Below are 27305 nucleotides of genomic sequence, written 5' to 3' on the forward strand. Positions count from 1 at the left end.
CTGGTAAAAATGTGTTTTGATTTGCCTCGATTTTACCAAATGCGTTTCAATGATAAAATGTAAAATGTGACTTCATAATATATTGTTTATTTTTGAATAATTAAGTAAAAATATATTTGTCCTAATAAAAGCATCTTTCTGAGCTTATTGATATCAAAAAGTTTACAATCAAAATTAAAGCAGCATTTCATTTTCAAATCATAGTTTGAAAACTCTAATTTCTGAATTCTGGAAAATTTAAACCAAATTAATTTATGAATTTTTATATTTCTAAACATTCAGTACCTCGCAGTATTATTATTTTACTGAAACTTCGTGAACTAACTAGTATGGTGGAATAATGGATACTTGCGTCACATGAATGTCAACTTCTTATTTTTTGGAAACGACCAGTCCTAAAACAATAATCAATGGAGTTAGGGCGTCGACCTTTCCCATTTGGATCATTTAATCCAACTCGACAAAAACAACAAGTTGCCCAGCAACAGAATGTAACAAGACAGCCAAGATATATACAAGCGATGAGGTATGTAACTAATAACTCTTTTTTTAGAGTGAATTCCTTCGTACTGTACTATTCATTGGTTTGGATTTCCTATTTTGAGGAGGCTCTAGTTGTATTTTCAATGATCTTATCAATTAGTATATTTTCAGAAATACTAATTTAACACTGATTGCAAAATTTCATGTATTTTTATTTTTTGTCTATTTTTTCCTCCTATTTTAGTAAAAAACATAGAGAGACTAGGGAAAAAATGTATAGCATGTTCGCAAAATCCTGCATTAAATTAGCTAAAAGAGCTTTGTGTGCTTTGTGCAACTAATAGTGACCACATAAAAGTGCTGCTTAAAATAAAATGAACCTTGTTAAGATAGCCCATTGAGAAGTGATTTGATAAGCAAATTTTGACTGTAATAGGACTTCATGAACACTCTGTATATCTCAATCAAACAATACTCCTTGTTCCTTTTCTGGAAAGTTTCATCAGTTTTTTTTTTGTCATTCTTGTTTTCCAGCCCTCCAATGAATGGTGGAAGTGCAGAGTCACAAATTGCAAATTTACAACAATGTATATCAGCATATCTCGATTCAATCCAGGTGCGAACATTTGTTTTCTATATGTTAGCCTTAGACGTACTGTATTGTTAATTTATTCAACTTGTTTTTGTTTGTGACTGACAATGTCTGGAAGACTTTGTGTGAACTGAGTGTATTGGTTAAAAAATCTTTTTAGAGAAAATTTGAAATTTTCGTTGAAATGAAGTTTCTTTCAAACTCTTTGTTTTGCGTGAGCATCGGTTAATTCAAGTGTGTATTCCTTTATTGTTCAAAACGAGGGTGTAATAAACAAACTATAATTTCTGATTACCCTGTGTGGATTAGAGGGTTCGAATCGAGTGGGAAATAATTATGTGTGAGATGATTGCTTGTCAGATACAGCTTCCTCCACCATCAAATCCAATGTTCCAATAGGCTGAGAAAAGCGGTACCGGTAGTTGTGATATTTATAAAATAAGTATAATAAAATCACATTTCATTTTTTAGAAATTTTTGTAATCAAATAACGAATAGCTATCAAATAGCTTAGTAATTTATATGATAATGTAGTTTCGATGAAAATCTTATTGAATATCAATAAGGATGATTATATGAAATTTTCTATTGGCTAAGAAGAAAAGCATTTAATTTGCTATCAATGGAACCAATGCCAACTTCGGTTTCGATTTAATTATAAGCTATTCTGTCAGAACACATGATCATTACGAGTTGGTCACTGCTTGTATATAGTTTTGAAGATATAATTTTTCTGTAGTTGCCATGTAATATTTTATACAGCAAGTAAACTATTATATACAAATGACTGATTATAGACTGACAATACTCTTTGCAAATCATTTTATCAACCATTATTTAAGATTGCAATAATGCCTGGTTATGATTTCAAACGATTACACCAATATCCTATTATTATAAAATGTGTATGGCTCAATTATGGCCCGAATGTAAACAGCACTCGTTATTATTATTAATAATGGCCTTCTCTGAATGCGTGTTGATTTGGGAATGAAAGTTGTGAGTTCTCAGTGAGTGAACTCATGATGCATTGAGTTCATTTTCATTACTGAGTTTGTTTACAATGTTGACTATTGTAGTAATAATTAACTCTCCTCCATTTTTCTTTCTCGTTTGAATTTTCTGTGTACAAAATTGAATTTTCTTATTTACGAAAACACTGTTAGCTTTAATGTTTTTTTCACTGTTGTTTACACTAATCTCGCTCAAGGCTGCGTAAAATGCCAGATGAAAGATAAAACCAAAATTAGCCCCGTTGTGTTCGCAAATCACCACAATTATGCTCTTTACATAGGTGTGTTCTTGATACCAATCTCTAGTTTTGAGGCACGATCTATTAATGAATAGTAGTAAACCTTATTAAGACATGAAAAATCTCAGATGCGTTGGTCAAATAAGTTCATTGACGTATATATTTTTAGTTGGAATGTCAATATCACATATTTGTGGCATTTATTTTTCTACTGTTCAACATTTTTCATTTTATCTAAAATACTTTTGTATGAATAATCAGTTTTTCAAATATGTTCATATCTAACTTAAAGTTATAAGTTAACGACTGCCAATCAAGTCCAAAAGAAATCAAATAACAAAAGTAGATTTAAAATAAGTTAATTTGATAAGGTAACATTCTGATTTTATGAATAATTTGGAATCTTTTTATATAAAAAATTTTCAATTTGATGCATATAATATCTGATGCTCAAAACAAAAAAATAGACTTTGCTAGCTTTTATATGAAAATAAAAATTAATCGAAACTATAATGGTCATGTCAATTTTCCTGCAGTTTCATTTTCTATAAACTTACATTAGTTTATGCAAATTTATATTTGAAGATGATCAAATTTGAAATATATTCTGTATTTCACAATCACAGAATAGTAAATTATTTGTGCCAGTCTTGTCTTATGACATAGGCAAATTGCAATCAAAACAGATAGCATATGTAAAATAATTTTTTTATCGTACATTTATTCATATGTGACCCAACAAATAATTAATTTGCATTTGCTCTGTTATTCAGATGGTTTGCCGAGCTGGTTCTTGGCTTTCAGAAACATTTTCTTATTTACTCCATGAATCATCCAGTGGTGCCTTGGCTGACGACATGAAATCAAGGTTTTCAGGAATGCTTCAGCTTTCTGTTTCTACAACCGTTCAGGTATTTGTGGATGCTTTTACCACTTATTTTTAAATTTGAACAGAAAAACTAGTAGCAAGGTTTTGTATGTACCGTTATGTCTTGTTTCATTTCTGAAATGCGTTCGAATTACTATGATGTTATCTCAGGTTAAAGTCTCAAAACCTCTGGTTCAAATCTTATTCCCAGCACCTCACCCTAGTGTAATAAATTGGATTGACACTGCCAAAGCAGAAAGATTTCCATCTTGCCAAATGATAGTAGCAGCTGCTTGTTCATGACCGTGTTCAGAGAGAGATGAGTGTATAAAAAAAAATCTGATTACGTAATGCGCCTGAAATTTGGTCATTTGGTATCGACTTTGAACATGGCTCCATTTAGTAGTGTGTAATACGATATAACGAAATTGAAACGTTTGGATGAATTGTTATATCTCATCCAACTATTCATAACAATTTAAAATTTTTTTTAACTGTTTGTGCACTGATGAAAATTTTTGAAGCATTTTGTGTAAATTATGTTGTAGTTCCTAATATGAGTTGTTTGGATTTCAACCTGATGCCACTATAGTTGAGTCTGACGCTTTATTAACCACTGAGCCACCACATCGATAATTGTGGATCAATGCGATTTGGCTATTTATAGAAAGTCATGTACAATTATGACTGTGCATCTGCAACTATCAGGATGTTTTCTATTCCTATACAATAGATGATATCTGGCCTCATTATATGCTTTAACTGGCTCATCAGATTTTCTTTATTTCAACATATTTTTACCTATGGGTACATAAATCTTAAATTTTTGTCATTTCCAGGCAAAGAACGAACTGGCTAGAATCCTAATGGAGTTGTCTCTTCCTACGTTGAATAACAATAATCAAGTGCAAGCAATAAAAGATTGTAAAGCTCATAACGCAAAGGTAATAGTTTATTTCAGCTGCTCTATAGATGCTATGTAATGATTGGTCTTCAATATGGTGTATAGGTAAACTTATCACTCACTTATATATAGGTGATGTCCAAAATGAAGTTACCAAAATTCGAAATCCATTCTGTATTGAAAACTAGTTAATTAATGTAATTAAAAAACAATTGATTTGTCTCAAATATGACATTTAACAATAGTAATTTAGCAAGTGTAATTTGTGTAAAATTTTAGGAATGGGCATTTCGGAATAATTTACTGTACTAGATAATTAAAATATTATTCAGGATAGCGGATCCTATTCTATTTTAAATTGCAACCTAAAGCTGGATTGAAATTTTTAAAAAGCAAAAATTCAAAAGTATTAGCGTCATTGTATTTATTAACAGAAAATATTCTGGACATCGGATTTTATTTCATACCAAACACCAAACAGGCATATCTGGTCTTAATAAATTAAACTGAGCAGGCCTATATACCAGTAGCTTAATTTTGCTGTATCCCAAATAACAATTGAAAATGAATTGAAACAAGAAATGTGAAGATTTTAGAACAAATTTTTTGAAAAATGATATCAAGTTATACCGTGATCGCTGTAAAATCATACTGTTAGGCTGGGGTTATGGTATATGGGGTTTTATAACATCAGGGATTGTTAATTTGACTTCACTTTATACACTTTATATTAAGGAAGGTTTGTGACTGAACACCATTCTATATCATTGATAAAATCCTATTCAGATTTCATGCGTACTTTTTGTTCTGGAATGTTCAATAGCCTATACTTGACATCGGGCTATTTCATGGTGAAAAATGGTTTGAATGGTGAAAAATGGTATTTTTAATGTCAGAAGCATTTCAATGTGTGTATACAATATTTAAATCAGTAAGCCTATATTCCTTGTGCAAATTGATAGCTATTCATATATGCAAAATTTTTCGGCTAAGTTTTGCTAAATGACAGGTTTATTATCACGTAAAACCCAAAATAGCAGCTATTCATTACGGTAATTCACTATTAACGTTAGTCTAATCAATAACTATTGGAACAACTTTTCCATATCTAGTTTGCTTTTTCGATATATGTATTAATCTTAATTTATTGTTTCAAACCCGTAAAAATTATAATTACGAATTGGTATTGCATGGCATTGAATTAAATTTGTGATGACAAAGATGTCCAAAACCGAACCAATTTATAATATTAATCACAAAAAATTGATTTTGAAATGTACCATAAGTAAGTAGTAAGCTGAATATTATCCTGTTAACTTTATTATTGAAATTTTTATCAAAAGTGAAACCTTTAATCTTGTGTCATTGTGTGTCAGATTTTAATTGCCTAATTAAATGGCAAATTGTTGAGGATATTATTGTATATCCTCAAATCAAAATAATAATTTTAAAATGAGTTTGAATATACGATTTGTCTTAAGATTTGATGTTTTATTTAAGGATGATTACGAATTAAAAACAATATGCAACAAAATGCTGAGATACTTTTCCAAGTGAAATTTTTTTCTGAATAAATCAGCCTAAACTTATTCTTAAATCATTTAATATAAAAAAGCTGTAAATGTCCAAAGGGATTAAAGATAAAATCAAATGAAAATCAACACCTCCATGACTGACTAAAACTTACCAAAACAAAAATTTTCGTATTTCTTCACACAATTCATCATGAGGAATTTGTAATCTTTTATCCAATTGTTAATATAAAAAACAATTTAGCTTGTTTATTCATTTTTTATTTTTGAATGTACTATTGTGCACAATGTTCAAGCAAGCAAAATGTGGGAATTTTTCGAAAATCAACTTAACGTAATGCACAAATGAATTATTAAAATGGAGCCAAAACCGCTGTACAGTCTTACGTCACGTCTGAATGGTGCCGTAACTTCATCTTGCTTCATTACTGTAACGACCTTTAAAATATCTATTTTTAGCTCATCCCTGTTTTTTTATTTTCGCTTTCCCTTATGTGGGATTTCAGGCCATTTGCAATATATCTTGATTTGCCGAACAGTAAGATGAATGTTCTAAATTTTAATAAACATTTTTATAAGGTATGGTTGGTTATCTCAGCTTTGTCAGCAATACAATGTCTTATAATTAGACTTTTATACTATTTACAATTCAAAGATGGGTCGTTACTGATGAAGTATTTCTTGTCATAACTAGGAAGATCTCTGGATAATTTATAGTTAACCTGATAAATAAATGCTTTCTATAATAATAAAAAGATGGACCATATTGGATAAAAAAAATCATTTTTTATCTACTGAATATATTTCAATTCCTAATTTTTTTTAAATCGGTCATTTTCAGTTTATCAAAGTTTCAATTTCGAGTTTATTTTAAACTCTGAATTATTATGTCCAGTCTTGTCATGCTTGAATTGAGATCACCTTGTAAACAACAATGTCCGGTAGCCTTACCATAATAGTCTACTTATTGGTTTGTAAACCTGATACTTTAAATTTCTGTAGTCATCACATTATTGTCTAGTGACTCATTGACTTATCCCTACCTGATTTTAAAGAAAAGTATTTTCTCTTTGTTTTATGCCTGACTGGCATTTCTGTTTCAGGAATTGTTCACTGAGTGTTTCAACATTACATTATCCGCCACATTTTAAGGCTAATATTCATATTATCCTCTTTATTTGAGAGCTAAATTTTCGCTATTTTGCCTTCGGTTTATGTTTTTTTAGTCAAAATTTAATATCATTTTTTATCATTTTTTCCTTGTCTGAACTCAGAGTGACGAATTAGTTAAAATTTATGACCGCGGGACGTAAAACCGACTGGAATATAATTTTACTTGTGTTATACAGTTTCATAAAGTTTTAATATGAACCCATAATTTTCGTTTTGGTTGCTTACGGGTGTTGAACAAATATTTTCCCAGACTAAATCCCCATGAATCTTTCATAGAAAGGAAGTAGAGCTGTTGCCAAAGGCCAATGGTCATTCTCATGCTTGAATACTTTAAATGAGAAATTAAAATTCCATTAGGTTGACTATCTTCTGTAAACATTTTTTTGACAACTTAACCAGATATAGGAAAAGATAATAACCTTATCTTATATTATCACAAGCTTTCAATAATAAATATATGGGACAGGGCAATCGGCCAAGAAAAAGTTTTTTGTTTCAACTTCAAGTTTATATTATATATAAGATATTGATTGATCAATTCAATAAAGTTTGAACTAAGCTCATTTTTGGGAATTGAACAATTTGATATATTCAGAAATTCCTGATTTTACAGAAAATTTTACGCATAAAAATTGACTAACATCACTATACTGCATTCAGTCAATATTTTTGACCACTGCACTCTTGTTTTGATATTAACTTAAATTTTGCTTTCAACATTGCTCAGTTTAATTTGGTCTTTTTTATTCAGGTTTTAGAGAAATGTATACACTGCCTTTCCATTGTTCACAATTCATTTTTCAAAGTTCAACTTAATCTAAAAGATATCAACTTGCAGGTAAGATGTGGAATTGTTTATAAAGTATTTTCTAGCTATCAATGAGGCTTTTATAAGCAAAGTTTTCCAGGTAAAAGGTTCTTGTGACTTGCTCATTGAATTCCATTGATTAGAAAACAAGTTGACAACCTTTTTGCATTGGGAAACAGTTTGAAACCAATTTTTTTGTAGAAGGACTTTTTAAAAGACACTTTATTTAGCTTTTTTTCGTCTAACCCAACTCCATAATAACAGCAATTACAGCATATTCAAGTTTTCGATATTCTACTATCTAGCAGTTGCCTATCACTGTACAAGAATCAATAAGAGAGAATCAATTGTCATTTTGTACTCTTCATCTGTATGCATTAATGAACTTCTTCCATTTTGAATGATTTTGTTAATGCATTTAACAATATTGTTGATTATATATTTTGGAATGACATTAACATACCCGGTTTTGTCATTCTTTATTTCAGAGATGTTAATTTTGTTTTTGTTTCATAAACATAATATGCAATGCAGGATAATCGAAGACGTGTTTCCTAAAAATTCAAGTTATATAAATGAATTTGTTTTACTCAGATTATAGTTAAACTAACAGTCTTATATGTAATTTTTAGTGGGAAATAAGTATCCTGAAACATTAAATAAAAATAATGATAGAAACAAAAATGAAAACATCCATGATACACCGGTGGTATAGCAGTTTTTCTATTTGTCTTGTAACAAACTCATTTGTTTGATTTCCTGCTTTATTTTCAATATTCAATCATATTTTTCCTACCATGCTTCAGGCTGAGTTGATACCATCATCAGAAAGCAATGATACCCCGACACAAGCACCAACGTTGCCTTGTAGTAATGATACCACAATTCCTTCTTCTATTGAAACACCTACAATTGATTTTACATCTGAATGGACATCATTATGCGATACACAATCCAATATCAAATCTTGGTTTGCTCTGAAAGAGGTATTTGTTTGTTTATTTGCTTTATTTATTTCTTCTATGATTATTTTATGAACTGTTTTTATCCAAACATGACTTTCGGCGCATCGAGGCTAAACTCGACACTTTCTGACTTTCATACTGCCATGGCAATTTAGATGGGTTTATTAATAATAGACCAGGAGTTCCCCAACTGCTGGTATTATGGAGACCGTGAAGGTGTTGACTATTTGCGAGCCCCACAATAAAGTTAAATTACTTTATTTAATGGCTCGGATGTATTTGCTGCTTTATATTTAGGAAATACACTTGACAAACATATTAATAAAGTAGGCCTAGTGTTGACATGCGGCAAGTATGGCGTTACCTTGCGGAACTAATAGATAATGTCATACTGAGATTACTGCCTTGTTGGCACATTTTGACACTATTGTAATCAAATTTTATTAAAGCCATTATTGCTCTTATGGACAGTTACAAAATTAGCAGAGTCAGTATTTTAATAGGAAAACAAATAGCTTGAGGAGCTCCCTGGTTGCTCTCACATCTTTAGAAACTTTAATAAATGCAAGTAAAAATTTCAATTTGACAGAAATGATCAAATTGTCTACTTCCTGCCAATTTTCATATGTTATTAAAATCAAATTCTGCACATTGTATATTCACCAACAATTGCATTGATACTTATTGCATTTCATGATACTCAAAATTTGGTTTATTGAAATTGTTAGAAAAGTTTGTTATTTCATAATTAATAAAATTGATTTCTAAATTATTTTTGTTTGTTACAGCGAAATGGATCACTCAGAAAATACATCGGACTCACCGATCCTGAGATTCAAAATTTATTGAAATCGGACTCTGTATCGGACTTGTACATGAAAAAACTAAACCAGAAAATTGATACTGCACTTAGAGTAAGACATTCTTTAATATTATAGTTTCAATAAAAAGTTAATAAAACAGTTTTGGAATGAATAAATCAATGTTGGATTTCTTTGACAATATTGCTATCTTTCATTAGTTTGTTGATAAATACCAAGTCTTTTGAATGAGGTTTGAGCTGAATTCATTTAAGAACTTTCAAATATCTGTAAAACTGTTGTGTAGTTTCAAAGGTTTGTGTTTAAGTAAATTTTAGTTTAAATGAGCTAATTGGCAAATGGTATTTTGTCTAATTGAAAATCTTTAGATAATGGGTGACTAGAATCTACCTTGCCAATTATGGGAATATATAGCGCGTTCATAAAGTACTGTTTTAAATGAAATTAGGTAAAATAAAATGCGTTTTGTGCAACTAATGGTGGCCATATAAAGGTATATTGAATGAAGTAAAAAAACTAAAATGAACACTGATTAAAATAAAAACAAACCCAATGAGATAGGAGATATTGCGAACTGACATCATACCAAAATTTGTAATAGTACTTTATGGAAAAAATCCGTACTTATGTTAATATATATATAGAGAGTGTCCGGTTTTATATTCATTCACTTTCAACAAAGAAATCATAAAAGTCTATGTAAATTCAATTCATTTGAATTCGAAAGTTAATAAGATAAAAAGTGAGTTTATTACTTTCAATATTTTATAGAATTATGAAGTTGGTCTCCGTGGATTGCCTTCTGAATCTGTCATTGTGTTTGGTGGTTTTTATTCTTCTCCTGACAAAGCCAGACTTGCTTTGAAAGGTTGTTGCTCCCAAATGGAAATGGAACAAGTAAGCAGAATTATTATGTCTCGACGTTATGTGGTTTTTATGTGTATTTCTCATGTCTTGAAATGTAAAGCACTCGTAGTCAAATTTAAATACTAGTTTGTGTATGCGTTTCTTTCATCTGAAAAATTTGAACAATGTAGATATAAAAAAGTAACATACAGGTAAAATAAAATGTGTCAATAAAATTTTTCCTTTGGATTTTTCTCGACTATAAAATATTAAATATAGATGTTTCGTAATGTAATTTTGTAATATTGTTTTGTAAGCATTATTATAACACTGCATCCACCTATTTTTTTTTTACAATTTATCCCCTTTTTTTTCTATTGCTCAGGACATTCAACGATTACCTGTATCTCAATTCTTACATTGTGAACTTCCGCTCATGACACTCACAGTCAACAAAAAAGATTTTCCAGCGAATGCAAACAATTCATCTTCGAATATTAATCAGAAAAAGGTGAGCCTGCAGTCTTTATTCATTAAAAAAATGATTGTATATACCTTACTGTATAGGATTATGTGACTGGAGCAGGGGTCCTTAAACTGGCCCTAGGGGGCCTTGCAATGGTTTTCTCGGGGTCACCTACGAATGCGTGTACTATGAACCTTTTGCAAGAATTTAAAGTGAATTTTCCTAGATTTGTTTTTCTTATATTCATAAATACCTCACTTCAACTCGTCAAATAAAATAACTGAAAACCTCGATGAATTGAAATTAGTTTCTATATTGTTATTGGAGAGCAGAAGAGCATAAAATGTTAAGAGTATTCTGAAGGGGACCATGGATCATGAAAGTATGTGATAACCATCGAACTATAGACTTGAAGTAGCTTCTGAAGTTGCCTAGTTGTCTGTTTTTTTAAATTTTTGGGTGGATGAAATTTTCCATTTTCAACTTTGCCAAGAAAATATACCGTATTTGCTCGTTTTGTAGCCCGGGCCCATATTTTTTTCAACCAACCCACTTAGGCCGGCCCTTATTCAAGCACGGGCGCTTGTTAATTTCGATCGTTACAATAACTAATATATTGTTATTTCCAGTTCTCAAGTACGATTTAAACGAGAATAACGAAAATTTTGACTTTTTCTACGCACCGCAGGTACAAAGGGCAACCGCAGGGCAAAGTCGCTTTAAAAATGTCAAATTTTATAGGGTTAAATTTTGTACATGTCATGATGATACTTCAAAATACATCTGTTTTAGGATTGTTAAAAAGTGAAATTCGCCAAATAATTAACACCAACCTATCTGATATAAGCATCTCAAAGGTGGATTAAGAATATCTTAAGATTACTCATATGACTTCAGTGGTTTCAAGAATAGTTCTGTGTGAATATAAAGTGAAGATTCTTTGAATCAAAAATTTGAAAATGGGTCTTCTAATTACCAGGGTATACTTGAATACACAAGATTGCACTAGTCGTAATATTGTTGACTATATGAGAGCAAAATCAATAATTGCTCCCAGTAAGTGTAGATTTATACAGAACATATATACAGCGTTACCAGTATGCCAGTATCTAAAAATACTTTCAATCAGTACTGACTTTATTTTCAACGAGGCGTAGAATTTCATATATTGAAAAAAGTTATGTATATCATACATGATATCATTTTATTCAAAATATGGGGAAATAAATTAGGATTTAATCGAAAATTGGATTGAAATACTAGAAAATAACTTTGAAATATCTTGATACATACCATCAATATGCCCAAACACCTCTCTAACTATTGTTTCCCATTTATTCAGAATGCCATTCGCCAACTGATTCAATCAACCAATCAGAAACTTAGCATCAGTGAGACAGATGAACTATCATCGGAAATACTCGGAGAAATTTGTCCTGCTAGATGGAGAACACATGTTAAAGCTAGCTTACAACTTCTATATGGAAATTCAGGCCTTGTGAGTGTTTGATATTTCTTACTTAAATTGTTATTATGGCAACCTTCGGGAAGCAAACAATGGTATATATCAGCTCAAACTTTTTGTTCGTGCGGCGCTAAATTATCACTGAATCAAAACAACTCACAGCGCACTGACACGAAAAAAATTGCTGTCTTTACTCTTTACATAAAACTCAATTTTGTAATCGGTAATGTGTACTTTATGTCTCTTATAGTTTGTAAACCTGTAGGCCTAAAAAAAAAATGCAAAAGGTCAACTCCTCTTCCTCATCTCTGCCTGATTTTTCTTGGAAATACTAAAAACTCACTCGCTAGTGGTGTATATCATTATATCACCATCAAGGGAGTCTAAAACGGTCTTATTTTGGACTGATGTTCATTGATATTTCAACTTCATAATTTTAGGAAAAATTGAAAATAAATTCATTTGAATATGTCATTTGCAAAAATTATTTGTCAGATTTAATGAGCGTGGACAACTAATTTCCAAATCATTTAATTGAAGGAAATTTCATTTTGTTCATTATTTGATGAGTAATATGGCTGCTGGTTAATGTGGCTACTGGTTTTTACTGTATACTTATACAATGCGAACACGTATTCAGAAATCGCATCTGAATTTTGAATCGAATCATAATTTGATACATATTCCATTTAAGGTTATTCTGGATACCATGACCAGTGAATCAAAAGACAAGCAAAACGCCATCATTTGTCGCAAAGATTCTTTTATAGTTGTTGCTGTCACTTCAACTTGGTAAGTGTATATTTAGAATTGTGAATTTGAGGAAATTTTTTTGATATTTTTTTTAACTGTGTCTAATTTAAAAACTTCAAAGCATTAAGATATGCTCCTGTTATTGATCACGGCTAGGTGAATTTGCTCATGATGACTTTCATGGTATATGAAGTGCTTTAACTTCATTGGCATTTTTGTAATTTCTATGTTTTTTGTTTACTCTCGCATTGTTTATCACGTTACTCTGCACCTGGTTGGCCTATTGTCAGCTTTTAAATTCATCTAAGTTAGCATTGTATGTTAGAGATTTTTGATTTATGTTCTGATAGGTTCCTCCTCTTCTCACAAAAATAAGATAGTTTGGGTGAATCCTAAGAGATTGAAATGTTTTTCACATCTCAGCTGACCTGCAGAATCTGGGAATATTTACATCAGACTCTTACTCAAAGACTCTTTTGAGTTTAAAAATAAGATTTCTACTCCCAATATAAATAAAAGCATGTTAAATTCATGCTCCATAGTCATGTATCCCTGTATTGATCCATCTCTTCATATTTTATAGGTGTATCAAAGAAGATCCCGGTACAATGTCATTGTTGCAACGCAATCTTGATCCAGAAAAAACTCTGGCAACTATCAATGTACGATACATATCAGTGTTTAACAATAAAGCTACTGCTGAAAAAAGGTCAGTTGCAGGATATTTCGAATAAAAATTGCTTTGTTGTGCTCTCAGAATCATACAATTTTTTTATACATCTATTTATGTGATATTATGATACGAAATGGACACCCAATCAAGCTTTGGAAATATCTTAATATATAAAGGTGTCTAGTGATGCTGTAATAATTCAGTTATGTAATTTTTAAAATCAATAATTTACTATTTCAATTATAACCAGTTTCTAATGTTACCCTGTACGTAATGTTAAAATATTTTTTATGTATTCAGATCCGAACCTGGAGTATTTGTGGAGACGTTCGTTCAAACAGGAAGTCAAAACAGAAGAAGAGCATCCCAATCTCTTCGGGCTTTACAAACATTATCTGGAATGCCTTTGACCCCAATGTCATCATGTTGGTTGACCAATCAGCCTCCAACAGAGAATTCACCCGTTTTATCCACTCGTGTCCTGTCCGGGTCCGATGTGGAGCCTAAAAGAGAAAGTCCGCGGACTACAAAATTAGTGAAAAAGACAAGTTCGGTGAAATCGGAAGGCGGAGAATCAAATTCGGGATCGGAAAGACGAAGGAAGAAGAAAATTGTAGTTGAAATCAAAGAGGGCGATACTGCTAGCGAAGAAGGTATTTTAAATTCGTGAATTTATTCCGTGATGTATTATCGTTTTGAGGAAGGCTGCGATTTTATTTTCAGTTTTCTATTTGTAACAAATTCATAAAAATGTACCATTGTATTTTTTTTTTTGGTACTCCCATAGTGTGTGTACCCGGTTAGGGTTATGCCATATTTTTATTTTGAATTTCCTTATTTTAGTTCTATTACGAGTTCTGGGACTGTCTGTGTTGACCAAGTGACTGTGTTAGCCCATGCCCATAGGTTTCATTCCCTTTACACAACTTGATGTAAAGTAGGCAAACATAGTAGGCAAGTTAGTTACCTTCGTATTGGTACACACAATTTTAATTCATAGGCATGAATCTTAATAAACCATGACTTAGCTAAAAATCACTCCAGATAAACCATGACTTTTTTCTCATAAATTGTTAGCTGTATATTGCCATTTGGTATCTTAATAAGCAACGCAAAGATCTTTGAAAATTTTTGAATATCAACTAAATTGATTTGATAACCTATATTTTAGTTTGTTAATGCTGTTGTAACAGTTTGCAGAAGTCATTAAATATTTTCTATTAAATAACAGAAAAATCATCTGACAATGATGACTCTGTGAAAGATGTCATTAATTTATTATCTGGAAGTTCACGACGTGCGACTCGCAGAAGATTTCAGATTGAACGGGAAGCTAAGGAAGCTGAAACAGACGTAAGAAAAAAATTTTTTATGATGAAATTCGATTTTGTTTATATTTGAACAAGTCTGTTTGAGGGATTCCAAAGGGGATGACCAAAAACCAAATAATCCAATATATCGAATATATTCTGATATAATGTTTTTGAATATGGAACATATTCTAATCAGGCTATGTTGAACTAAAAGGACATAGGATTCAATCTGCGCATTGAGTTATAAGTTTGTTTTGGCCTTATTTATTTTTGTTATGGAATTAGATGATTCGCTGATTTTTAATCTCTTACACAGTAGTTTGTATTTATCACCAACTCCTAAAATTTCATAGGTAACGGAAGTTCAAGTTTACAAAATAAACTTAAGCATGACATCACCACTTTAGCAAAAAAAATTTGAAAATAAGCTTTTTTATGTTTATAGCTGCTTAGAAGTGAACATGTCTATACTAAAAACATGTGATTTGGCGATTAAGTCGTGACATGTTCACGTAACCTTTTTATCGGAAGTGACCTTGATTAACATTTTGAAAATTGAATAATGAAATTTAACTATGGACCTTTGATGACAGGGCAGTAAAATTTTTCATGTTATTGATGAACGATCATAATATTAATTTTATTTGTTTTGGTTGGTTTTTCAGGAGATGAGTGAAAACATTGAGAAAATTCTTGACTCCGATATTCCGCAATTGCCTGAAGAGGAAGCGCAACCTACTTCCACGAAGGATGAAAATGTAACCAATCTGACCAGTGATGATATTCAATCAAAAACGGTAACCTTCACAATATTTTTTTAATTTAAAGTATCGTTTGAAAGACTTATCTCTCCAATTTAGCATTGGCTACCCAGATTACTACACCGATTCTAAATGGGATGATTTTTCTAAAGAAAATTGTAGTAAATTCGATATAAAATTCTTTAAAATGAAATACTTTTATACAGTGTTCCCTCTAAGGTGTGCGCGTGCGCGAGCGCACACAGCTTTCAGAGGCCGCGCACATGCATAGATTTACTGCGCACAGACGTATTTCGATGTAATGTAACAATGTGCTCGGTTGGCAGGTTGAGAAAGTTTGTTGTTGGCCCACTTATTATCCGGTTAGAACGCCAAAATTTCTTCATTGGTTTTTGCACAAATATTAGTCATTTCCAAAAAAGTGCGCACACACCAAAATTTCTGCGCACACATACTACAAAAAATTAGAGGGAACATTGCTTTTATATCAAATTTTGACATTTTTGTTCAATTGAATCCAAATTACAATCTTTTAAATATTTCGGATATCCTTTAAATAATCTTATCTGTATTTATCAGTTATTAAACTTCACCTATTAATGAGATTTATATGGCTAATCGAGACAGTGGCTATGTCTAGATATATATCATTATGTTATTTTGCATTTAGTAAACAGACTGCTTATCAGCACATTTTTCGTTTTATAATGTAGTCAGATATGTATCAGCGCCTACCCTTTGTTGCTGAGTTAGTATCTTTACGAGCATGGTACATTGCTAAGAGTGTGTACACCATTAATGAGTCATACTCAATCGTTGATAACCAATCCAAATTATTGAAATCTGGTGTCTTAGTCTGCTTATTTCCTTGGCATGGCTCATTGTTAAAGTATACCTAGATGGTGCTTTCACAATAATTCATGCTTGATTGTCAATAAAAAAATTAAATCGCTGAAACCAACTATAATACAGAAGGAGAAGAAGTTCATTAACGCACGGTAGCGTTGGTATTATCAACACCTTAACATCAGCCTAAGGCTACATTCTTGTGTACACAGGAATTTTGATTACGGATTTTAAAAATTTTAATTGTGGTCCGGTGTGTTTTCTAAATCATAGAATAATCTCTGACATTAGATCGTGTGATATTGATTTTTCACAAGTAATAACTTTTCAATCCTTTATTTTTTCGACAGACCTCAACAGCTCTGCGAAATGATGAAGGAGGAGCCTCGAACCCTGTTTTACCAATTACAGGTTAGTGAGTGAAAATATCGAAAAATGTATATTTTAGATTTTAATACATGCTTGAAAATTAGAAAGCAAAGATATCAAAGTTTTTTTTAATTCATAATTTGAATCTAAAATGCCTAAATAAAAATAAATAAAAAATTTGTGTTATCAGAAATGTGCCTGGTTTTATTCCAAAAATAAATAAGGTAGTCATCAATTTTAACATATTTTTTGCTTGGTTCAGCATTCGCTTTGAACTGCTGGTGAACCGCATAACTGTGGCTTATGAAGCCAAGTAACCCTCCCATGTTTTGTCGGTGGGTAACCGTCAAGTCTCCCGATATTGGAGGAAAGCTTACAAACAGTTCAGTGGTCAAAAAAGCTGGTCTTAATTCATTTGGTCAATAAATGAACTACTTCAGTGTGGTACAAGTACTGTCTACCATATTGAGCTGTAGTTGTTAATGCAAGAAAAGTTGCAAGAACAAGTTTCTCATTTATACAGACTTTGATTAAATCTTCAACACACATTTTTCTTCTTCGTAATAAATATATTATGTGTCACCAAATCAGTGAAAAAAAGTTTTCCCTTACTGACATTCATCCTATCCTGAAACAATCCTGCAGCTTATTAAAATTACCTGTATTTTATTCTACTTTGAAAAAGTTTGAAATATATAAATATTAAGTTTCATATTTTTCTATTTTCAGATGTTCATTCCAAAACAGACAACGCCATCAATGTCACTCATTCACAATCATCGATGTCGCAATCCCAAATTAATTTGTCTCAAACACTTGACGTCATGAACCAACCCCCGTCACCATTTCATCAAAAATCTCGATCTCAAACATTACCCGTGTCTTTCAATAGCGTCCAGCCTAACATTCCCATGCATCAGTTTCCGAAGTCATCGTCAAATACTTTACCCCAATTACGGGGTCAAAACATGGGACCACCCCCTCATATGGGACCACCAGGACATATGTTTCCTAATTTAGCCCCAAAACAAGCAATGACTCTACCGAGTAACTTACAAGCGACTTTTAATATGAGAATGCCCCCACCTGACCCACGTCAATATTTTCAACAGGAATTCAGCCCCCATCATGTCCCAATGTTCACCCAGCTTCAGCAGAGTTCATCACCCAGACCATCAACCCCAATGTATCCCAACTTGAATCCGAATTCCTCGATTTCTTTACCCCGTACCCCTAGTCCCGCACCCATTAGTCAGCAGCACCATCCACGACAAATGGTTAGACCACCGAGTAATAGACCACCCATGCAACATGAGGCTCCGCCAAATATGGGGCCACCCATGACCCGTTATCCGCCACCCACTGGTCAAGGGGACGGGGTTCAGAGTGCGTCTCCTGGTAATGTACAAGCCTTACTCCAGCATTTCAATAGTCTTGCTGTGAATGCCAACATAAAACAACAAAAGCAACAAATCATGAACGAAAATCAAAGTTATAATGAAAATGTAGCTATACAGCAATTACTTTTACTGAGTAAGTACCATTAGTGATACCAATTTTTGTGAAATTTTATGAAGCCAAGTATTAATAAGGGCTGGTTTACGAATACTACATACAGTTTTTCTGGTAATCAGGGAACTGAGTTTTTCTTCATGTTTGAAAATATGTTGGGAATGGCGAGTGAACTGCAAAACTCTTTTCATGCTTATTTCATAAATATTATAAAGAACTGTGATCTTCGGAACTTGTTTTTCCAAATTGTTTTCAGAGTGTCATTCTCTTTGGCTGTGAACTCTCATCCATATGAAGTTTATTTTTGGAACTTCAGTTATTTACTACCTGTAGCTGTTTCCTGATTGTATTTACATCAACTGCTTTCAAGTATCACGTTGTTCTGTATTCACTAACCCGCAATTCTGAATTCTTTATCGTCTATTCTTCTCACTAGCTCTTTGCACTTCAGTGCTTTGAGCAGATTTTGTGAAAAAAATGAATTGAAAAGCAATTTTCCTTCTTTTAGGCCAGAATCAACAAAACCAGGAAAATTTGGGCCAAATGCAACAAAACAGCAATAACAACAACATTCCACCTTCTATGGTACCCGGTCCTGCATCAGAAATCTGTCAGAGACCTCAGTGGGACTTGGCAGGGAATCGTTACCCTGTTAATGGCAGTCCGAATCATCAGCCACACCCAGAAAGAATACAAAATCCGCAAATGATGGGAGGAAATTTGAGTGGATTAGGAAACAACATAAACGATAACACTAATTTAATAAGAGCTGCATTGCAGGAACAAATGAGACGACGCGAGGTAAAAAGAATCAAAAATTTGTATATTTGATAGATGCTTTTTACTCTGTACAAGGCTCTTTACAAGCAGCTACTGATATTGGCTGTCTAATTTTAGTACGCACTGGGGAAGTGGGTTGCATGGGGTTTTAACCCAATAGTTGTAGCCTGTGATACAAACATGGTTATTCAAAAATAGGAATTAAACCTGGGATCGCCAGACGCTGAATTTATTGAATGTAAAAATAAGTTGAGCATAGTTATTTGTTTGTCTGAGAAATATACCTGTGAACAATTTGTAGTTTTGCATTGAATTTTTATCATGGGTGTAAAATGTTGCCGAAGCCAACTTTAAATCTTGAACCATTGAGATAGAAACCTATTTAAACATATTGCAACCAGGCTTATTTATAGTAATACATGCATTCATCTCCAAAGTTATTTATTTAAGGAAATGACAAACAAGGAAGGATTGATGAGATCAGAAAGTCCTAATGAAATGGATCAGTTTGTAAATGTTTCATCAGCGCAAGGATCTTTGGGTTTGTTTTTTATACCATTCATATATCAAAAATGTATTCTGGTATAGAAGCTTAGTTCAGATGAGCAATACTGAACTGAATGGACTCTGTCTTTCAAACACAGTAATTTCTTATGTATCAGTGGATGGTTGGATAAAGAGTTTTCTTTTTCAATGTGTAAAAATATGTCTTTTTAACCAACATACGCTTGTGTGAACAAGGCTTCGCAATTGGGTAGTTCAGCAAACTTTTTGCATATCAAGTGTTATCTCACAGGATTGGAACCTGCAGATCCCATGTAATATCAGATCAATATTTGTTGAAAATATAATATTCTTGTATATATCTTTCTTACTAACGAGCTTAAAGCATAAGCTGTCTTTGAATTATTTCATTATTGAATTATGTTATTCAAATATAGGTCCGATTGGAAGTCCTGTAATTACAAGACGTAAAACAAATGAAATGTCACCGCCATTACATCTTGCAACTCAACAACAACAACAAGGCAGTAATACTTGGCCGTGCATTACTGATCTTCCTGAGCAAACAGTACAATTTTCTGGAGGTAGGCGTAAAATGTCTTGTATGTTTTGTAAAATCAGTAATATCTTAGTAAGTACAAAGTGCATTATCAACATGGTTGTATACAAATGATTTGATTAGAAAGGTTTCAAAAAAAAATCATCAAAGTTGACATATATCAGAATAATGCTTTAAAATATTTAATATTGAGAATATGAGGATTACAAAAAAAATTTAAAGGGAATCATAAAATATTTCACAAAAGGTTAAAAAATAGTACCTTGAATGATTTCAATGGAATTTCATTGTGATTACAATTTTTGCAGTTGATCCTGAATACGAACAATATGTTGCTGGAATAGCAAGAAATGCGATTCATCGGAAGTTGACTTCACAACAATCTATTGATGAACAAGATGGAAAAACAAAATGTAATACTTGGGATTTTAATAAACATAGGTAAGTGAATATAATGCAATTATTATTCTATAGATCGGGGACAGGGGTTCCTAAACTGAAATACCTTGGTCAAGTCATGAGATATTTTTGAGTGAATTGGAAATAGCAAGGCATTTTGTAGAGCCTTTTATCTGTCCTAGAACAATGCAAGATATATCAATTTTGTTAAAATAAATTATGAGATAAAAGTATGATACATAGCATTATGATAGTTTATGTGCACAAAACGAGGTTCCTGAGGTAATGAAAAAAAGTTTGAAGAACACTGGCTTAGATGAATGTAGGCTGTTCTAACTATGTGATTTTTATAGATTACTTAAATCATATTTCTTAGTTTACGGATTGGCTTTTATTACTTTCAGTGATTCATGGCAGCAAGGTGGAGGAACAGATGAACTTGGAAACAATTTATTCACTGTTTTCAATACTCCTGACATTGTACAACATTTGAGAGGGTATGTTTTCTTATGAAATGGCTTTTTGCTGTATATATGATGTTGCCATCTTGAGGGATTTCCGCTCCCCTGGGATAAATAAGTCAATAAAAAAGCCAAATAAATAAACCTTGTGTTTGATTTTTATTGTTACTAATCGGTTTTGTGATTTGTATTATCAGACGAGAATTGATTGAAGATACTCAAGCTGGAAATCCACCGGATATTACTGTAAGTAACTTTTACAGTTTTTATTCACTGAGAAGCGGAGCGTGATATTTCAGAATTCCTTTTTAAAATATATCATGAAAAAAAAGGGGTTAATCATCTAGACTAGGGGTGGGCAAATTATGGCCCGCGGACTTTGAAGCCCACAAAAGTGTTTCATCCGGCTCACTTGTGTCTGCGGAAATTACGACTAAAGTATTATAATAGTATAAATTTCCGTTCAAAATATAGATCTAAATCACGTCATAATAGCTCCGATTGTTACATTGGGCTTCTTATCCACAATAAACTTTATCCTGGTTGTTGGACTAGCTGTTACTCGTAAATAAATGTTTTTTATCATTTTTCATATTGAGCTTCGAGCCTCCGGCCCAATAATCAAGTCTATTATCTGTAACCGGCCCACTCAGAAAAGTAATTGCCCACCCCCGAACTACACCTATCATAAACAAAAATAACAAGATGGCGGCAATTTGAAAATTTCTTCTGGTCCGAGTAGAACAGGGGTGGGCAACCCCTGGCACGCCTGCCGAACTTGACACACGAGCCCATTTGGCACGCGAGCGAGGCCTCGGAAACTAGATAATTCTCCTTCACATAAAAAATTTTAAGACTCTGAATTATCTGATGAAACTCGGTGTTCGTTTATTCATTATCGTTTAACAATCCGTTATCTATTCAAACTCTCTTTGTTCTTTCATGACATCTGGCTACAAAAAAAAATATTATGATGTAACAAATGAGTGCTCTGAGAAGAGCGATTCATTTGGTTACTTTCTTACATAATATAGTTCGTCTGTGCCACCCTTTTTCCTCATTTCTGCTTGATTTATGAAGTTGTAAAGGTCATGTTGATTAGAGTTTCTTGCTAAATTACTGTTATAAATTGATTTCGAAAGAAATATGAGAAATAGGGAAGGGAATACAAGAGAGGTGTGCAGAAAACGAACTATTGCGTTGGTTGCATTGATTGGAATGCTATTCCTGAAAATTTTTCATGTCTTAAAAACTTTGCAACTGCATTACTCTCTGTTTTCATCTACATGTGCTTGTGAATCTCTGTTCTCAGTTATGAACTTTATTAAGTCTCGTAATAGGAGTAGTGAGTAGTTCGTGTATTTCTCTGAAAGTTACAAAATATAAACCCAATGTAAAATCTCTATCAGCGGTAATGCAGCAGCAGAAGTCTCACTGATATAGAATATGAAAAGTAATCAATTTGTCGGACTGATATACTGAATCTGTCTGTACATTTATAAGGTTTATTATTGTGTATTGTTTTTAAATTTGGCTGGCACGCGGAAGAGTTTTGTCAGTAAATTTAGCCGTTTGATTTACATTAAATTTTTGAATTTTATAGGATGGTAATGTTGACGCATCACGCACAGGTACTTGGCCACCGTGGCAGCTCTGGTCTAATGGTAATACCAATCTCTGGAACTGGGGTAATGATCTGCTGGGCAGCTCACCTGGTAATGGCAACAATGAAGGACACACTTAAAAATATTAAGACTTTTGAAAACAAACAGTACATTTAATATGATTTTCTAGTAATCTATCCCATAAAGAAATTCTATTTTCATATTTCAGTTTGCTGGAAACAAGTAAAACAAGTACAATTCTTGGCGTTAGGCAGTGGTATAATTTTAGTTTTGTAATCTGTTTTCTGATTATTACACTGAAAAGCATTGCCTTCTTGAATACAGGCATTTTGTATTATTATTTTTATTGTTGTTTTAGAATTATCGTTGTAAATAGTCAGTTGTACTGCTGTTGAAATTTTCCTTTTGAATGAAAGTTCCTGATTTTTTTTTTGTAATTTTTAATTTTTTTTTTCGTTTGTTTAAAATTTCCTTAACTACGTCATGTTCCTATCGAGCTGAGCTCCTCTATTTTACTCTGTTGCTTTTTATCTACATATTGTGCTTTAGATTTACCATTGTTATTTTCCATCTTAATTCCATGTTTCTGTGTTTGTATTTGGTCGAGCAATACTTTTTTGCATTCAACGTACAAAATATTTGTATGCATGGGTGTCCAGTTTGTTGAACCAATGAAAATGATTCTACGAGTAATTTCACATTAAAAAAAAAAGTTGAAATTTCTGTATGATATTTGAATTGCTCAAAATGTGTTTTATAATATGCTATTATAGGAAACATATTTATCATAAACACATTCTTATTTTTGATGTATCTGAAAACAAATAACTGGCCAACTAATGTTATACTTGACATGGACTGGGACCCATACGAAAGGCTGTGGTTCGCTATAATATTGAGCCATCTATCGACTTTCCTCTCCCATGGGATAAATATGTAAATCCTATATTGTTGATGTAATCCGCTGTTTGTTGCAAATCATTCAACTGAAAGGTTATAATATTTCTTCATCTTGGTTTGGCTTTTGTCATTATATCGAACATGCATGCATTAATTTTCAGGAGTTAATATTTGAATATATAATATTATAAGTAAAAATAACATGATCTCTTTTAACGAAATAGTAAGTATATTTGTGAGCTTTCGTTAGATCATGGTCTAACGAAAGCTCACAAATATACTTCCTATTTTGTTGAAAGAGATCATGTTATTTTTACTTATCACTTTAATACTATCTCGTTCAAGCATCCTTGTGGTGAGTACCACATACGGATCCGAAGTAGAAAGTAAACAAGGAGAAAAGACCTGCAGTTCAATACACAATATCCGAGTTCCCTTAGTATATAATATGAGTTGAATATTTCAATCAAATTTTAGTCAAGATATTTAGATTGTTAATTGCATTCAATAATTGAACTATTAGCTAATTTTAAAGTGACCGTCAATATATCAGGTCTCTCAAAAAATTAGCTTTTGGCTCTGAGAGCATTTAGATGTTGCTGATTTACTAGTATGAATATCAGAATTATAATGAATATAATATTTTAGATGTTAGTCTCTATTGATTTACGTATTTATATCTACATATCATTGTAAATTAAAGTGAATATAAAGATCAAATTCCATGGTTGCATATACACAAGAAATATCCGGTTTCAACTAGTTTTTACTAATGTTTTCTTGTCTTGATTTTTTTTATTTGCCAGCCACAGGTGGCTGTTTTTGATTTTAATTTTGAAGTGTTCCTTCTTAGTTTTTTTTTATGGAAATTAAAACCAAGCAAATGACATTTTTTTTGTGCCATGTTACAGTGAATTTAATTACTTACATGTGTAAATAGACATTTTCTTTTAGTAACACAAGAGCAATTGATGACTTGAATTTTCATGTTTTAAATGAACTAGGGGTGTTTCCTAACTCACATTTTACTAGTCATGTTTTAATTATATTCCTTGATTAAATTTGTTCACAAAATTGGATATAAGAACCCAATGTATTACATTCGTTTCCATAATTTATATCATATATAAGAATTACGGTATAGTACATACAATGCAGCATAGATGGTGAATCGGACTGTTATGTTGGATATTCAATCAGTTCTATGTAGACTTCGCAAGTTACCATGGTTTGAATCCAATGCCCACCATTTGACCATCTGTGTAATAAATTGGGTAGTCATCGCCGAACCCTTGTGGTACTAAATAAATAGTTTCTTCGTACATAACATTGGAGCTAATTTGCTAGGACCAGGATCTTCCCAGTGTCCACCCAATTTATTTCACCCTAGCCCCCCTGCATGATGTGGTTTGCCCCTGAGATATTGAACCTGCGATTAAGGCTTAAAAATTAGACAAAAATCGATTTTTAGACAAAAGATCATAAACCAACAAGAAAAAAATATTTCTAAGTGCCATATTTCATTTTTTGTTAATTTTGTTTGCCTTTTAATATTATTGATATTCATATTCCATGATTTTGATTAAGTTTTATCAACAATACTAAATAATTCAGTTTTGTATGCACAAGGCATATAAAATTGTGAGAAATAATTATTATAATAACATTTTCGTAGGATAAAAATTGAATTCAAATAAAATTAAGTGTTTAATGGTATAAAAGCAAGCAATTTTGTTTTTTGAAAAAAATTGCAATAACAATAACATATTTACAATTTTTGAGCAAAACATTCTATTTAGAATACTTAAGATCAAAATTTATTGCAATTTTGAATTCTAGATTTCTACATGAATTTTAGGAAGAGCCACACTTGCATATTGGTTTAATAATGTTATGAAAGTTGTTATGCCTTGTGGACCTTTCTTCCTATACATATGATATTGTGGTAAATACTTTATTTTTGTGTGTGTACCTATTAAAGAAACTTATTATTATTAACAATATGCTCTAATAACTTGCTTTGGCTGGTCCTCTGTCCTTTTTTATTTTTGATTATTTCCATTTTTATTATTTGTAGAATATAATAACGTAGTACTATTGATATCCTTGGTTTCTGTTTTTTAATTTTAAACTGATAATTGATTTTCAAAACTACGTTTTCATTTTTGAGACGCCCAGGAGGCCTCTCTATCTCTCTTTCCTAAAAAAAAATTTGTCTCAGAGCATACTTTCGATAATAAGAGCATATTTTATTAATTTTTTGACAAATATAAAATGTGGATATTTGTTTCTCAAACTTTTTGTAGGAATACCCGTGGAAGTTAAAAGAGCAAGAAATTTACTCCATAATCATTTTACACATCTTTTCCTTTTTTTTTGTATGAGGGGATTCCACATTGTCACTCTGAAAAGGGCTTTTGTAAGCATTCCGTTGAGAGACATAGAATCCAGATTTCTCACCATTTTAGCATATTACACCTCTAACAAATGGAGGATTTGGGTTGACTACTGCATGATTTTGGACGTTTTTTTATTCATTCACCTTCGTAGTGAAGGTGTCGCTATCCAGCAATATAGTTAGTACCTGTACATCTGTTGTAATAAAAACAATGAATGAAATGAAAATAAAGTGCGTCTTCATCATTTGGTTCCATAAAACTTTCGACTCTATTTTCCGAATCTTGATAATGAAATGTTGTCGGACTATTAAATCTATTGGTCTGATTCCTTCAAAAACGCCAAATCCGGGGCCTTTGTTTTATTGAGTGTCTTCATATCGTAAAATAACTTTAAATATTATATGTCTCCAATTAAAAAATTCAGATCATAGTTGAGATTATGATTTAAATCCTTACAATACAACGAGATTAGTCTTCATTTTTTTGGGGGTTCTGTTGTATTATGACGCCACAATATGTTTTCCGTCTCCGGTATTTCATCATGCTTGTCCAAACCTGAAAAGTAAAAAGTTCCTCGCCAGGTCGGATTTGCCTCATGTTAGCTTTTCTCCGATCCGATCCTACTTGCCTTGATCGTTGATGACGTATATCTGGTGCTTTATTTGCATACATATGTTTCGGTTCCCCTTTTTGCCAACTAATATGCATTTTTATTTGTGCAACTACTAATATTCCTTACATTGATTACTAATATAATACGTTGGTGATGATAAATAATGTGACAATCGTATTATTGTTTTGTATTAAAATGCTTAATAATGAAAGCATCGAAATGTGTGTTAATTCTTAGAATGTTTGGTGTCTGGTTTGTATACAGAACTGCGCGATACGGCAGACCATCGTACTTGGCTTACACACTGGTATTTTAATTTTAGGACGTTCAAGTCGTAAAATGCTGCACTGCGGGAGTAGAGGAATTGGCGATTAGTTACGCGATCGAATTATGACACAATCGGCATATCCAACCGATCCCCCGGCTTGCCGCACCTCTGGTTACCCTTTGTGGTTTCGCAGGTGCGAATCCGTGTGGGGTAATTATGTGCTAGACTAGAGGATTGCTGGACTATTCTCAGTAGTGACGTGGTTCACGTAACCGCTGGTCAGTTACGGCTTCATCCACCATCAAGTCCATGCATTTAAAAACTGGCTAACTAATTCCGTACCCGACATGGGCTGGTAACCGGACAGGAGGCGGTGGTTCGCCAAATGATCAAGC

At 32.3% G+C, this 27305-nt stretch overlaps 1 protein-coding gene across 1 annotated transcript; it reads left to right on the top strand.

Moving 5' to 3' along the window:
- The first annotated feature begins 261 nt into the window (after positions 1-261).
- On the top strand, positions 262-26862 carry LOC120337527 (uncharacterized). The gene is made up of 24 exons (XM_039405339.2): positions 262-526; positions 1018-1099; positions 3101-3238; positions 4035-4139; positions 7556-7642; positions 8419-8598; positions 9366-9491; positions 10170-10295; positions 10630-10755; positions 12053-12208; positions 12870-12967; positions 13512-13637; positions 13902-14254; positions 14833-14954; positions 15580-15711; positions 16872-16932; positions 17620-18423; positions 18911-19203; positions 19633-19723; positions 20124-20270; positions 20554-20686; positions 21049-21141; positions 21303-21351; positions 22709-26862. The coding sequence occupies exons 1-24, from the start codon at positions 411-413 to the stop codon at positions 22847-22849; spliced, it is 3885 nt and encodes a 1294-aa protein (XP_039261273.2). The 5' UTR covers positions 262-410; the 3' UTR covers positions 22850-26862.
- The last annotated feature ends 443 nt before the right edge of the window (positions 26863-27305 follow it).

The sequence above is a fragment of the Styela clava genome, chromosome 10 (genome assembly GCF_964204865.1).
Source record: "Styela clava chromosome 10, kaStyClav1.hap1.2, whole genome shotgun sequence".
In the NCBI taxonomy this organism is placed as follows: Eukaryota; Metazoa; Chordata; class Ascidiacea; order Stolidobranchia; family Styelidae; genus Styela; species Styela clava.